This window comes from Podarcis pityusensis, assembly GCF_964106645.2.
Source record: "Podarcis pityusensis genome assembly, chromosome: 2".
NCBI classification, from domain to species: domain Eukaryota; kingdom Metazoa; phylum Chordata; class Lepidosauria; order Squamata; family Lacertidae; genus Podarcis; species Podarcis pityusensis.
The window spans coordinates 109198146-109212824 of record NC_138029.1 but is presented as its reverse complement, the minus strand read 5'-3'; the positions used below and the strand labels follow the sequence as shown (position 1 = coordinate 109212824).

The following is a 14679-nucleotide window of genomic DNA, read 5'->3' as shown; positions in this document are numbered from 1 at the left end:
GGTACCACTGTACGTATATTTGCATATTGCTCCACAGAAAGAGCAGAACCTGTCTCCACCAGAGGCACTACTCCTAGCATCTCATACAACCCTCCTTTGAAGAGACTTTGGATAACAAGTGCAAAGAACGACAGGACTCGTATTTATTTATTAAGCCGTTTATATACTGCTTCACCCTTAGCATTTCTAACAAGCTGCATGGCTCACTGGTAGAGCATATATTTTGCACCCCAATCTGATTATTTGGCACCACTCTGAGAGTTTATAGTAGCTGGCTGTGTGTGTTTTACAATATTCATCAGGAGAGGAGCTGGAGAGAGAGGGCAAAACTGCCCTTTGGTCCAGTCCCTATCACAATTCAATTCCCCCCGCCATGGTTGCTACTTAAATAAACAGCAAACAGGATATAAAATGCAGACATACACTTCATGTACGGTCCAGCTTGGTAATTACTGTAAGTCACCTCCTTATCTGGAATAGAGCATGTTCAGGTTTCTTTCACTTCCACATGAACCTAGTGAAATTTCCCTCTTAAATTTCCATATTAATGAAAGCTGAACCATGCAGGAAATTCTTCTTCTGTAACTGATTGTCCAGAAACATGGCCTTACTTTGCATAATGATTACTCTAGGTTGGAAATGGACAGCAGTTTTAAGAGCTGAAGGTGGAATGAGAGAGAGGCATGGTCCTTTTGGTCTCAGGGGTTAAACAGTTTTGGCAGGTATCTGAAACCCTCTGCAAACCTGTTTATGAGAGATGACTTATGGCAGTGGTGAGGAATCTTTGGTCTTGGCCTGCTGAAGGGTCCAATGTGGCCTGTGAGGCTCTTTCTCTAAAACCACACCTACCTGTCATTGTGTGATGTCAGCTGATGGATGGGACTCAGTCCTGCATTGGCTGCGCCTGCCAGCTCCCTATAGGAAACTGACACACACAGGGAAAGCAGAAGACTTTAATCCTCCACTCATTGGCTGATGAGTGGAGGTTAAATCCTACTCAGGCCCCTGCAAGGGAGCAGGACTGAACTCTCCCCTCATCTGCTGATGAGCAAAACATTGAATCCTGCCAGGTGTTTCTTTGCCAGCACATCCCTGAGGGGAATGCGCTAGCTAAACAGAAGCCTCCCTCCAAAGGATGCAAGGCGACCTTTGACAGGTGGGTGGGACCGCCCACCTATCAGTCACCTGCTGTCATCATGATGTCAGATGATTGATAGGTGGGTGGCTCCATTCACCTGTCAAAGTTGGTCAGCGGTGATGGTGGCAGTGGAAGATCAGGATCTGGCCCACTGTGCCAAGAAAATTCCCCGTTCCTGGTGAACAGGGTACCAAAAATGCCGCCTGTTTCTCATGCCACCTTCAACCCTACAGCATTTGAATCTGAAAGGTTGGGGTTGAGGAATTAGAAGAAGAAGAAAATGGAAAAGATACAATCCCAAAACCCTTGAAAACAAACATTACATACTTATTATCTAGTACTTCCCCCACCCACCCGCAGCTTCCCTCTGCCACAATTCGACTTCTTTAAATCTCTATCTCCACATTTATCTTTGCATTTTCCAAATATATCATTCTTTGTACATCTTTTATCTCTTTTCTTTTCTGATTCATACATATACTTTACATTTTTTATTCTAGGCATATCAGCACATCTTTCTTAGAACAATATTTTAACATGTAATCTTCGAAACATTTCCATTCTTTTTTAAATTTTTGATTTGACTGATATCTTATAATTGATGTTAACTTTGTCAGTTCTAAATATTCATTTAATTTGCAAATCCCTTTTGAGAGCAAGATTTGAGATTTCCATTTAGAAGCAATCACTACCCTAGCTGCTGTAGTTGCATATAGGAAAATTCTTTTTTCACTTGTGGTATATCTTTCCCTATCAGACCTAGGAGATATGCCTCTGGCTTTTTAACAATTGGGATTTTCAATGTTTTCTTTAATTCCTCATGTATTAATCTCCAAAATTTCCTAATCTCCTCACAACGCCACCACATGTGTATTGTTGTTCCTGCGTCTTTACCACATGAAGCCAGAGACTCTTAAATCCTGAAAAATGCATGGCGTGGCGCTGGCGGGCAATTCTCCGCTCACTCTTTCAAGTTGTTCAGGCGGAGTGAAACACCTCCACCCACATAGAAGAAAGGATAAACGACCTCTCCGTTGCGGGGAACATCTTTCTTAATGACTTTACCAGCCATGTAAAAAGTCACGGTGTCTTGATCGCAATCCAGAAGAACCCCAATGGTTCCAGAGCCTTGGGGAGGTGGTTGGGGGTCGCTTTGCCGACGCCGAAGCCACCAGAGACCTTCCTGCACAATCCCCTCCTCTGGGGTAAGGGAGAGGTAGACATCCCTTTTCACAGACTCCCGCGCTACCCCGACCGCCCATTCCCTCTGGTTTCCGTACACCACTTCCCAGCAATGTTTCCCTGATTTAAACCCTGGAGAACCCAACACAGCAGGGCTTTTAGTGAACCTCCTGGGGTTAGGAGGCACGGGGTGCTCCACACCTTCCGATGTCACAGTCTTCCGGTCTGTAGACACAACAAGTGCTGGGTGGGCAGTGTCCGGGTTAAAGGTCACTTGAGCTGCAACTGGGGGGAGACAGAACATCAAAGTGTTATGGGCCCAACCAAGTCCTTGCAGAGGAGGGTTGGGCCAAACCTAATCCCCCCCCCCCGCCCCTGGCTGTGTACACACCATATATTTAAAGTACATTTAAAGCACATCCTGCCTCTAATAATAATAATAATAATAATAATAATTTATAATTTGTACACCGCCCATCTGGCTGGGTTTCCCCAGCCACTCTGGGCGGCTTCCAACAAAAGATTAAAAATACCTTAAAACATCAGTCATTAAAAACTTCCCTAAAAACAGGGCTGCCTTCAGGTGTCTTCTAAACGTCAGATAGTTGTTTATTTCTTTGACATCTGATGGGAGGGCGTTCCACAGGGCGGGCGCCACTCCCAAGAAGGCTCTCTGCCTGGCTCCCTGTACCCTCACTTCTCGCAGGGAGGGAACTGCCAGAAGACCATTGGATCTGGACCTCAGTGTCTGGTGAATGATGGGGGTGGAGATGCTCCTTCAGGTATACTGGGAATTCTGGGAATGGTAGTTTGCCCCATCACAGCACTATAATTTCCAGCACCCTCAGCAAATTACACTTTTCATTATTCTTTAAGGGGGTGAAAGGGAAATGTGCTTTAATGCATAGTGTGTATGCAAGCTAAGCAAACATGGAACTTTGTTCCAACAAGTCCATCTCTCTTCCTGGGTAAGCCATCATCTTTCCTTTCTTTGGCAGATGTAGTGTGTGTGTGTGTGTGTGTGTGTGTGTGTGTGTGTATGTGTCTGTGTGTGTGTGCGCACACACACATACAAACACAGCACTTTGAAATGGGGACTTAATTTGTGCATGAGAGTTTTGGCTAGAAGCTTGTCTTGTTCTGCCCTGGACCCAGAGTTATGGCTTGGGGATCTCCCTGGGAACCAAATACACAGGCAAGACCAGTAGAGTGCTGATGCTTTGAGCCCCTCCATCTTATGCTCAGGTTGTGTATATATGTGCAAATAAAACCATAAATCTTAAAGAAACCACATTCTCTCTTGACCTTCATTCCAAGAAAACTGAACCCTGCCTGGGTAAGCACAGGCACCCCTGGAGTCTCTTGCCGCTCAGAGGTTGGGGTACGCACAAGAGCGCATTTCTATGATGGTCCCTTCAGCAATTACACCAGAGATGCTGTACCTGAGACCTTCGAGTTGTGCTGGACTACATGCTGGCTGGGGCTGATGGGGCTTGTACTGTAGTCCAACTTTTAGAGGGTAGCTGTATCCCCACCTCTGAATTTAACACAGCTAGGGCTGTCATACATCTGGAATTTCCTGGACATAGCAGTCAGAACAGTGTCCAGGTAGCAATCACTGAAATGTCTGGGAAAATCCGGACATATGGCAACCGATTTCAAAAGCCTATATTATGGTGAATTTCCTTTAAAATAGCTCAAAAACTTCACTTTTCTTATTTTTAATATTTTGCACACACACAAAAGTTCAACTTGGTCAAAAGAAGCTCAACAACTTTTGTGCCCAGATTCTCACCTTTTTGAAATATGGCAACCCTCACAAAGCCCCAAAGTGCCTTACAACATTGCCAGCTTTGAATGCACTGGGATTTTCTGGCAGTATTTCTCAATTCAGCCAGAATGACTTTTAGAAAGCTGAATTATTATTATTATTATTATTATTATTATTATTATTATTATTCCAACCCTCGCCCCACAGTCTTATTTTACTCATCGTTTACCTTGGTAGCATCCCCTTGGTAGTGAAGCCAGGACTTTCCCACCACCTTTCTGCTCAGCCAGAAAGCACAGCATTAGCCACAGGATACAATAGAATCCTAGGGAGGCACAAAGGGGAAAATAAAATAAAACCAAGAACAAGATGCTTCCATAAACAGAACCAGCGTGGACTAGTGGTTAGGGTCTTGGACTAGGACCTGGGAAGCCAAGGTTCAAATCCCCACTTGGCCATAAAGCACACTGGGTGAACTTGGGTCCGTCACTATCACTCAGCCTAATGCACCTCACAGAGCGGCTGTGAGGAAAAGGTGGGATATAAATGTAATAATACCGTATTTTTCGTCCCATAGGACGCACCGGCCCATAGGACGCACCTAGTTTTTTGGGGGGGAAATAAAGGAAATTTTTCCCCCTTTATTCCCCCCCCCAAACCAGGTCGGGGAATCCAAACCAGGTCGGGGAACAGCGGGATGGCGGCGCTACACCTCCCCGCTGTCCCCCGAGCTTGTGGGGCTGGCGCTGGGGAGAAGCGCCCTTCTCCCCAGCACCAGCCTCCAAACCAGGTCGAGGAACAGCGGGGAGGCGCTGCCCGATGTCTGCCTGAAGCGGGGGCGCTCTGCTTCCAGCGCGCCCCGCGCTCCGGGAAGCAGGCTGCTATCCGCAGCCTAGGGAGCCCTGCGGGAACTCCCGTGGGCTCCCCAGGCTTGCTGATAGCTTCCTGAAGCCTGGAGAGCGAGAGGGGTCGGTGCGCACCGACCCCTCTCGCTCTCCAAGCTTCAGCGAAAGCCTGCTTTCCCCCCATAGGACACACACAGATTTCCCCTTCATTTTTGGAGGGGGAAAAGTGCGTCCTATAGGGCGAAAAATACGGTAATTATAATAAACTAGGATGCAATGGGGAGGTGATGGTGTTTACTTCTGTGTCCTTTATAGAGGATGTTCAGTATTTTTCAGAGAGCTTTACGGTCTTTGCTGTGTTTGCCCTCAGAGCATCCTTGCCAGGTAATTTCCTCTATATTACCAGCCCTGCCAAAGAAGACATTGGGTTTAAGCCAAGCCTGACTGACTTGGATGGCGGCCCGAATCTACAAATGTAGGTCCGGCTAAGTAGCCTCTGGATCCTTTCAGTCTTGCCTTATGTTATCCAACGGGTTCTGAGATAAAACGAATAGCAGCAGTTCTGGCCATTACCTTTCAGTGTCGGCTGAACACCACTTCTCATTGGAAAGTTCCGGAAGCTCAGCCAAGAGACCAGAGAAAAAGACATAGCTGCCAGGACCTCTTCCTTCTCACTGAGGGTGGCCACAAAGAAATAAAAACAAATGAAATATAATAAATTTTTGTTTTTGTTTTTTTAAAATACAATCAATAGAAACTTTTAGGGGGGAAGTTATTTATGTATGCTACAAGAGCGGCAAGAGTCTTGATAGCACAAGGATGGAAGAATGAGGAAACCCCGACAAAAGAAGAGTGGCAAGAGAAATTGATGAACTATGCAGAACTGGCTAAATTGACATACAAACCGCGAGATAAGCACAACTGTGACTTCAAAGAAGAATGGGAACTTTTTACAAATTACTCAAAAAGACAACAAAATGAATTGGACTCCTTGGCAGGTTTTGAATAAACGTACACAAATTTATTCATTGTTAACATAGTAGACAGATAATGTAAGGATATATACAATTTTACAGTACGCAGAGAATAATATGTGTTGAGAAATAAGAGAGAGGAGCTGAGGGAAGTCTCAGCAGGGAGGGTTTGATGGGGAGGTGGGGGGGAAGAGGGAAATCATGAATATGATATGTTTTGATATTTTGTTATGTTGAAATTGTTAATAAAAAATTTATATAAAAAAGAAACTTTTAGGGGGAAAGTTGTTACTGTTTTTGTTACATTGGAATCAACACAAAAGAAACAAAGCAGTAATTATGGAGCTATTAGATATAATGCATTTAACTGTATATCTCTTAGGTTTGTAAGGCAATTATATATTTCATACTCATGGAATTTGGGGGGGAAACAGTATTAAAAACCAAAAGTAATACTTTGTCCAGCTGTTAATCCTACTACGAGTGGGAGATTGGGATCAGGACTACTCTGATAATAGGACCCATGGAGGCGAAGGTGGGAAGTCTAGATATTCGGAGAAATGTCTCAATATGGATATTTTATTTTGTACAGTCATACCCCGGAAGTCGAACAGAATCTGTTCTGAAAGTCCATTCGACTTCCAAAACGTTCAGAAACCAAGGCACAGCTTCTGATTGGCTGCAGGAAGCTCCTGCAGCCAATCGGAAGCCACATAAGCCGCGTCGGACGTTCAGGTTCCAAAAGAACGTTCGCAACCGGAACACTCACTTCCAGGTTTGCAGCGTTCGAGAGCCAAAACGTTCGACTCGCAAGGCGTTCAGTTTCCGAGTGGTGCACAAGCCAACACACAGCCTCTTTTTTTTTGTTTTCTTTTTAAGGCCTTCCATAATGAAGCTTGCTAACAGAATACATGCACTAGGTCACACCACATGTTTTCCGCTAGCCCTTGCACAACAACTCACAGAATTGCAATTTATTCAGTTTATGTATTGCACTTTCATGGAGATCAAGGGGGGAGCTAAAAACTAGGGTGGGTGTAAGATTTCCAGCTGTGGACACTTTTAATTTGGGGGCAATAAAAAGTCCAAAAGTACCCAGTTTGGCAAGTCGAGACTTGCTTTAATCATCAGGGATCACGATTTAAGGTGACGAATCAGTCTCACATTTTCAATCAGCATAGCATTCAGGTGGCAGATCACTACGTCCTGACATGTATTTTGAAAGGCATAACCTTTAATTTTTATTTTCGATGAAATTTAGACATGTTTATGCAGAAAGTAAAGGTATTTGTGCTGGGCCACAAGATTTGTGAATGAGAAATGTTCAAAACATTCAAAAAGCCAAATTCTGGTATGCTGTTAGTCTTTGGATTTCAGCCATCACCATTTACAGACTTTGAAGCCACGTAACCCATTCCGCAATGAAATAAAACACACAAAATATTCCTTGCATCACATGATCCTGTACAAGATGTTCAATAGATGATGCTTTGCATTTCACAAACAATTGTTCCAGCAATCAACACTTATACCCGCATTGTAATAGCTTACCTTGTTTTCCAGAAAGAAACTTATTTTTATTTGCGCTGTCTGTGCCCAGACTATTCCAGGAAGCTGGCAGGACTTCTCTGTGGTTAATGACTGGAGCTCACTTCGCTGAGGGCTTTTAAATGATCTAGCAAGGATGTGGCAAGTCTTCCAACAAGGATGTGGGGACACATCTAACCCTTTCCTAGATTGCAAAACAACCTGTTGAGCCTGCTCTATAGCACTCTCCAAGCGGCTTATAGGGGAGCTAGCAAGTAAAAGTTTATTCTTTCTTTTTGAATTCTATAAGTTTTAGCTGATGCAAGTTCAGGAAACATTGCAAGCCCCCAGAAAGACTTCATTTAGGAAGAGAAGGTCTTTCTTTTAGCCGTTGTACCACATATTGGGAACTCGGGTGGTGCTGTGGTCTAAACCACAGAGCCTAGGACTTGCCAATCAGAAGGGCAGCGGTTTGAATCCCCGTGACGGGGTGAGCTCCCGTTGCTCGGTCCCTGCTCCTGCCAACCTAGCAGTTTGAAAGCACGTCAAAGTGCAAGTAGATAAATAGGTACCGCTCCGGTGGGAAGGTAAACGGCGTTTCCGTACGCTGCTCTGGTTCACCAGAAGCGGCTTAGTCATGCTGGCCACATGACCCGGAAGCTGTATGCCGGCTCCCTCGGCCAATAAAGCGAGATGAGCGCCGCAACCCCAGAGTCGGCCATGACTGGACCTAATGGTCAGGGGTCCCTTTACCTTTACCTTACCACATATTGAGAAATGACATTGTTGCACACTCAGGTGGTAAGAAGTTCCAGAAACTGCTGCCTGGAGTTGGGGTTCCTTTAGAAGAGAAAGCGCTGTTGACTTGAGGCACTTTATATACAAATGTGCCGGGAGAGGATAAGGTGTCCTACCTTGTAGATGATCTGCTGTCTCACGCCAGACTCCCAGAGACAGAGAGAGCTGTTCACAAGCTGTCTTTAGGTCTGTCTAACTGCTCACTCACTGTCTGTTCCCAAAAGTGCCCCAAATGCCAGGGTTGGATGCCTCCCTCATCATTTCCACTCCCAACCTCTGAAGGCTTTCATATTTAAAACACAAGAGAGAACTTCAGTTTCGGTCCCATTGATGAAACCAGCATCCTGGCAATGAACCAGCAAGCTGCTCGACGAAGCAGTTTGTGCCAGTATCACTTACGCCTCCATGGGGCCCAGGAAGTGGCGTACAACAATTAAAATGGACAATGAGAAGTACAACAGGTTCCAACACATGTTGTACCCATTGTAGCTTTTCTTTTTACAAATAAAAGAGAGAGAAATGTCGTCAGCTGACTTTTTAGCAAGAATAACATGCCATCGAGCCTGACGTGAACATTAATTGCTTTGCGTTACATTGATCAACGATGTAAGCCTTACAAAAATTATATGGGCAGTCCATATATCCAAGGAGGTATTAGAGTGATGATCATACACTATGCAGTCAAGCACAGAAAGGGCAGAGAGATCTTCAGACCACCAAGAGTACATGGGCCCTTGAAGATTATTATTACAGTGGTACCTCGGGTTAAGAACTTAATTCGTTCTGGAGGTCTGTTCTTAACCTGAAACTGTTCTTAACCTGAAGCACCACTTTAGCTAATGGGGCCTCCTGCTGCCGCCGTGTCGCCGGAGCACGATTTCTGTTCTCATCCTGAAGCAAAGTTCTTAACCCGAGGTAATATTTCTGGGTTAGTGGAGTCTGTAACCTGAAGCGTATGTAACCTGAAGCGTATGTAACCTGAAGCATATGTAACCCAAGGTACCACTGTATTATTATTATTTCTGACTTTCAGAAGACATCTGAAGGCAGCCCTGTACAGGGAGGCTTTTAATGTTTTAGGTTCTTTGTGTTTGAACATTTTGTTGGAAGCCACCTAGAGTGGCTGGGGCAGCCCAGTCAGATAGACTGTTTATCATCATCATCATCATCTTCACAGAAACTTCAATTGGTCAAAAATGCTGCGGTCAGATTCCTGGCTGATAGTCTGTCGGGGTTTTTATTATTATAAAACTATTAATTGTTGAATATTGAAAATAACAAATAACAAACAGAACATGCCCCCTCCCTGGCAGCAGGAGGAGGCCCCATTAGCTAAAGTGGTGCTTCAGGTTAAGAACAGTTTCAGGTTAAGAACGGACCTCCAGAATGAATTAAGTACTTAACCCGAGATACCACTGTACCCTCCAACATTTCTCCAATGAAAATAGGGACATCCTAAGGAAAAGTGGAACATTCTGGGATCAAGTCAGAAACCGGGACTTTTTCTCTAAATCAGGGGCATCCCTGGAAATAGCGGGTCTGGACTTGGAGGGTCTGATAGGTTTCAAAAGTGATTAGACACATGCATGCAGGATAAAGCTATGAGTGGCTACTAGCTCCAATGGCTGTGCTACATTACAAGAACATAAGCTTCTGAATATTGGTTTCTGTGATTCACAAACTGAGAGTGGACTGTTGCTTGTGGGCTTCCACAGGGATCCGAAGGGCCACAGAGAAAACAGAATGCTTGACTAGTGAGATTAGGCTTCCAGCCTGATCTGGGAGGTTCTTTTTATGTTCTTTTGACATTAGAAGCCTTCTACTGTGTCAGACTTTTTAACCAACTAGTTCAATATATTCTGCACGACAGCTCTCCAGTGGTCTTCTGGCCATGATTCTTTTAAGGGGGAGTTGCCGGAGACTGAACTCCACCCCGAGTTTTTTGTTTTTCCCTGAGGAAGAAATCCCTCTCCCTTTTCATAACCCTTATCTAGTCCTCCTGACCACACCCAAAGCCTAACTAAGTGAGAAGTTTCCCAACCTTTGGTCTCCAGCTGTTTTCAGACTATAATTCCCAACATCCCTGACCACTGGTCTTGCGAGCTAGGGATGGTGGGAGTTGTAGTCCGAAAACAGCTGGGGACCCAAGATTGGGCAACACCGCTAAGCAAGGCCTCTGCAGCTCAGAGCTGGCCAGTTACTGAACCATGTGATAGTTCTGTGGGAAGCCTGGTCACATGGTTGCATCACAGAGCAACATTGTGATGACACAGTTACTTACAGGAATAAGGCAGGTGTTTCCCAAATCCCATAGGTGTACTCCTTTTTAAATACGATTATCAACCTCACCCTTTTTATTTTGATTATCATCGTCTTGTCACCCTGATCAATGGACCAAACGAAATAGTAAATGTGGGTTAGGGGTTGTGGGGTTGTACCTGCTAGTCCCATTTCTGACCTCCATTAGTTGATTCTGCTCTTCTGTGCAAATGTGTCTACCACATGCATATGCAAAGACCTCATGAAGAAGAGATGGACCCACTCATGCAGATCAGCATCAGGACCAGCGGTCAAAATGTTGTATCTCTCACATGCCTGCCCCTTGTCTTGGCCAACTTAACAGGGCTTATATTTCCTTTACAGCACCTTGAGGGGACTGTGGCCCTCCAGACACTGTTGGCCAAAAGCTCCCATCACTCCAATCATTGTCTCTGCCGGCTGGGACTGATGGAGTTCCAACAACATTTGGGAGTGCTACTGGTTCCCTAGCCCTGTTTCAGAAGGCAATACTGGGATGGAACATTTGTAAAAAACCTGCTCTGGAGAATGTGAGCTGCTGGGAAATGGAGGCTCTTTATCTTCCCTTCCCATTCACACCACGCCTCCTTTGAGCGGCAGGCAGGCAGGTGAGGCCATTGTTAAGGAAAAAGGCCAGCAGGGCTGTTTCTTGAGGCTCTGGTGGCCTCTCTGGTGTGGAGTGCCTCCCATCAGCTCCGACTGTTAGGCCAAATTAATAATAAAGTAGGTGCTCTTGCTTTTTGTAGTTTTATGAAGTAGCAATCTAGTATTGAGGGGGGGAAAAGAAAAAAGCTTTTCCTGACATGGAGATGTCTCGTGGGGGAAAGTGTAACCTGCTAAATTTCCATGCCAGCTCTACTTTTTTTAATAGGACGAGGGGGATGGAACAGGTGAGGCAAGTTTATGAAAGGTGAGTTCTCAAGAACAAAACGGAGGAAAGTGATTGGCTGTTGGGAACAGAAGCAGGCTGGGATTGATTCCGTTCCATCTATAAATACTTCAGACAGGAGTCACACGAGTCAGTCTCATCAGAGGCTCCATGCAGTGAGTAACGGAGTCCCAAAGAAGGGCAGCAACCCCACAAGGAGTGACAATGATTGAGGTTATGACGCCTGTAGGAACACAGGCCCCAGTTCCTAGGAGAAAAAGGCCAGGGCGAGGCAAGAGAGGAGAAACTCGTTTCCCCGAAAAGTCGTCAATAATTACGAGGTCAATGCAAAGGAGGAGAAGCTTGAATCCTGGTAAGACCATCAAGCCCCTCCCTAATATCTCAGGGCTAGTTGTCCAAGCAATTGCCGCAAGTGCGTCGAACGGCCTCACCCTCACAGAGCTGAAAGAAGTGCTCAGCGCCAAAGGCTACAATGTGAGGAGGCAAAGCCCCAGAACTCAGAGGAAAATGCACGCCTTGGTGTTGAAAGGCGCCGTGGTGCGCATGACTCACAGCGATGGCTCAAAGTTTTTCGTCATCAGGAAGCACCAGAGCAAGGCCAGCAAAATATTTGAAAACCCCAAAAGGACTGCCGGGGCGAGGAAAGTCCGAGTTGGGCGAAGGCATGGCACACGCACTGGCACAAAAACGAAAGGAGAAGCGGAGGGAGCCAAGAGCTCTGCCGATAAGATGGGAGAGGCTCACCAGAAACTCCGAATCTCCAACAGGAGGAGACGATGCCCCAGGAAAAATGGCTCTGCCCGGAGGTCACAGAGGCTTGCCGAAAAAGCTGCTTCTGGCACGTCCGACAACTCAGATAGCAAAGCCGAAGATCAGCGCTGTTCCAGCAGAAGTGCTGCATCTGCTTTGAAGACCACCAGGAACCTCAGGAGCAGGCCTGCCTCTGCGGAGAAATCGAAAAGGGCTAGCAGCAAAAGCACTTTGGAAAGGTCAAGGTCTTCTAAGAGCAACAGCACAGCCTCTCCGAAAGGTGTGGGGAAGCCCTACAGCAAGGAAACACCCAGTGCAAAGAAAACAAGATTCTGCAGGAGCAGAGATGTTTCCTCTGCCAAAGAACAAAGCCCCAAGGGGAAAGCTGCGTTTCCCCCACGAAGGCCCAAGCGCAGAGCTAGACGAAGGAGATAGCAGTACCAAAGCCCAAGGCAGGAAAGGCCTTAGAAAGGTTGCATTTTGCTAATATAGATGTGTGTCTTTTTTTCAGAACTATGTAAAATTCAATAAAGATAACTAATAAGCCCAAACAAGCAGCCTGCAAGAATAGTTTTACTGTCTTATGAGCCAGAGTATTTTATCTATTCATAGGTATTCATAACTATTCATAGGCAGCCAGAGTATTTTATCTGTTCATAGGTTTCGATTCAAAGCCATGGGCACTTCCAAAGAGCCCCCCAGATCAGGCCAAAGGTCCATATATAGTCCAGCTCCCTGTTCTCACTGCAGCCCCACAGATGCCTGCAGACCCTCGAAGTGTCCCTATTTCCCAGGGACAATCCTGGATTTACAGAAGCCATCCTGGTTTCTGATTTGATCCCAGAATGTCCCGCTTTTCCTTAGGACGTCCCTATTTTCGCCTGATAAATATTGGAGGGCATGGAAGGACATCCCTATTTTCATCGGAGAAATGTTGGACGGTATGGAGCTAAGTGACCCCCGAGCCAAGGAGATAAGTAACTATACAACCTTTAGAAGACATCTGAAGGAGGCACTGTGTAGGATAGTTTTTTTTTAAAAAAAAAGTTTATTGTTTTATTCTGTTTTTATATATGTTAGAAGCTGCCCAGAGCTTCTGGAGCAACAGTCAGATGGGCAGGAAGAATATAATAATAATAATAATAATAATAATAATAATAATAATAATATAAAATAAAAATAATAGAGAGGGAGGATGTCCCTATTTTCATCAGAGAAATGTTGGAGGGTATGAAAATATCCCTCCCTCTCCCCCGCCCTCACTCTCCACTGCACAGACCAGGCCCGTGCAAACCCCTTCCTTTCACACTTCCGGCTCCACCCCCCCCCAAAAGACAACTACGTTTTTCTAGGGGCAGGTGACAGCCCTAGGGTTAACCCACACCATTTTGCAGTCCTATCTCCCCTCCTCCTCCTCTTTCAGAAGTGGCAGCCATTTTGTGCTATGCCACACGCTCCACAGCAGCCATTTTGTGGCTGCCGCCCGTTGCGCTCTCCTGACATTCCAAATGGGCACACTGGCCCTAAAAGCTTGGTGGTCTCTGGGTTGCCATTTAGGTACCATCTATCAGTACTCAGTATCCGTTGCTTTTATTATTGCAAGGAATGCCCCTCTGCCCCCCCCCCCACTGTTAAACATGCCTCAGGTTTAACAATGGTAGCTGCTTGCGGAAAGGAAACGGAGGGAACACATCCACTCAGATTGCTTATTTTAAAACAATGAGTTATAACGGTGTTTAAGGGTTCCTGAGTTTCAGGGATTTGCTGCGAATCCTTCCAACACATCCTTCTTGCCCTGTGTATTGGAGGTGCCAGCAAATTTCTTGGCTGGTTGCAATAGCACAGGTAACTTCTACGTGAGCACGGTGAAATGAGAGAGGTGAATATTTTCCCTGATACTGAGGAACGCTCCTTGTTGCTATCAGTGTGGGCACATTTCTGCCATTGTAGCGTAATGGTTAGAGCAGGGGTCAGCAGGGGGCCGGTCCACTGTCCCTTAGACCTTGTGGGGGGCCGGACTATATTTGGGGGGGAAATGAATTAATTCCTATGCCCCACAAATAACCCAGAGATACATTTTAAACAAAAGAACAGATTCTACTCATGTAAAAACATGCTGATTCCTGGACAGTCTGCAGGCCAGATTTAGAAGGCGATTGGGCCGGATCCGGCCCCCGGGCCTTAGTTTGCCTACCCATGGGTTAGCATGTCAGACAAAGACTTGGGAGACTATGGTTTGGATCAACACTCAGTCATGAAGCTCACTGGGCGACCTTGGGCCAGTCATTGTCTTAGCTAAACCCACCTTACAGGGTTGTGGGGAGGATGAAATTTGGGGACGGGGACCACATATACCACTGTGAGCTCCTTGGAAGAAAAGCGTGGTATATAAATTTAATAAAATAAATCAATAAAATCAATATTGTATGAGTGTCACAATTAGGACATAGCTGACTTCCCATAGTAAGCATAAGGTAGCTGCTGTGGGTGACTCTAATTTTGTGTTA

General features: G+C 45.6%; 2 protein-coding genes across 8 annotated transcripts; one reads left to right on the top strand and one right to left on the bottom strand.

Annotated features, from left to right (window-relative positions):
- Positions 1–142: 142 nt before the first annotated feature.
- Positions 143–8556, bottom strand: LOC308470068 (vespryn-like). Of its 4 annotated transcripts, none has more exons than XM_080993326.1 (5): positions 8352–8556; positions 8202–8277; positions 5510–5610; positions 4321–4416; positions 143–2599 (listed from the first exon to the last, which is right to left on the bottom strand). In XM_080993326.1, the coding sequence occupies exons 2-5, from the start codon at positions 8219–8221 to the stop codon at positions 2100–2102; spliced, it is 717 nt and encodes a 238-aa protein (XP_080849452.1). In that variant the 5' UTR covers positions 8222–8277; positions 8352–8556; the 3' UTR covers positions 143–2099. The 4 variants fall into 4 exon arrangements, with proteins under 4 accessions (XP_080849452.1, XP_080849451.1, XP_080849453.1 ...); XM_080993325.1 differs by having other exon boundaries at positions 143–2605; positions 8352–8547; XM_080993327.1 differs by lacking the exon at positions 8202–8277 and having other exon boundaries at positions 143–2605; positions 8352–8537.
- Positions 8557–10448: 1892 nt separating this feature from the next.
- On the top strand, positions 10449–12726 carry LOC308469984 (uncharacterized protein). 4 transcript variants are annotated; one of them, XM_080993165.1, is made up of 2 exons: positions 10449–10525; positions 11405–12726. In XM_080993165.1, exon 2 carries the CDS (start codon positions 11627–11629, stop codon positions 12605–12607), a length of 981 nt encoding a protein of 326 aa, XP_080849291.1. In that variant the 5' UTR covers positions 10449–10525; positions 11405–11626; the 3' UTR covers positions 12608–12726. The 4 variants fall into 4 exon arrangements, with proteins under 4 accessions (XP_080849291.1, XP_080849289.1, XP_080849292.1 ...); XM_080993163.1 differs by lacking the exon at positions 10449–10525 and adding an exon at positions 10532–10647; XM_080993166.1 differs by lacking the exon at positions 10449–10525 and adding an exon at positions 10579–10641.
- The last annotated feature ends 1953 nt before the right edge of the window (positions 12727–14679 follow it).

Bases quoted from the DNA above. Each gene is read 5' to 3' on its own strand.
- LOC308470068 (XM_080993325.1), bottom strand. From the start codon at position 8,221: ATGTCATTTCTCAATATGTG. The intron at 4,417-5,509 runs GTAATGGCCAGA...GTGCCTCCCTAG, and splicing joins TGTTCAGCCGACACTGAAAG to GATTCTATTGTATCCTGTGG. The intron at 2,606-4,320 runs GTAAACGATGAG...GTCTCCCCCCAG, and splicing joins ACCAAGGGGATGCTACCAAG to TTGCAGCTCAAGTGACCTTT.
- LOC308469984 (XM_080993165.1), top strand. From the start codon at position 11,627: ATGATTGAGGTTATGACGCCTGTAGGAACACAGGCCCCAGTTCCTAGG.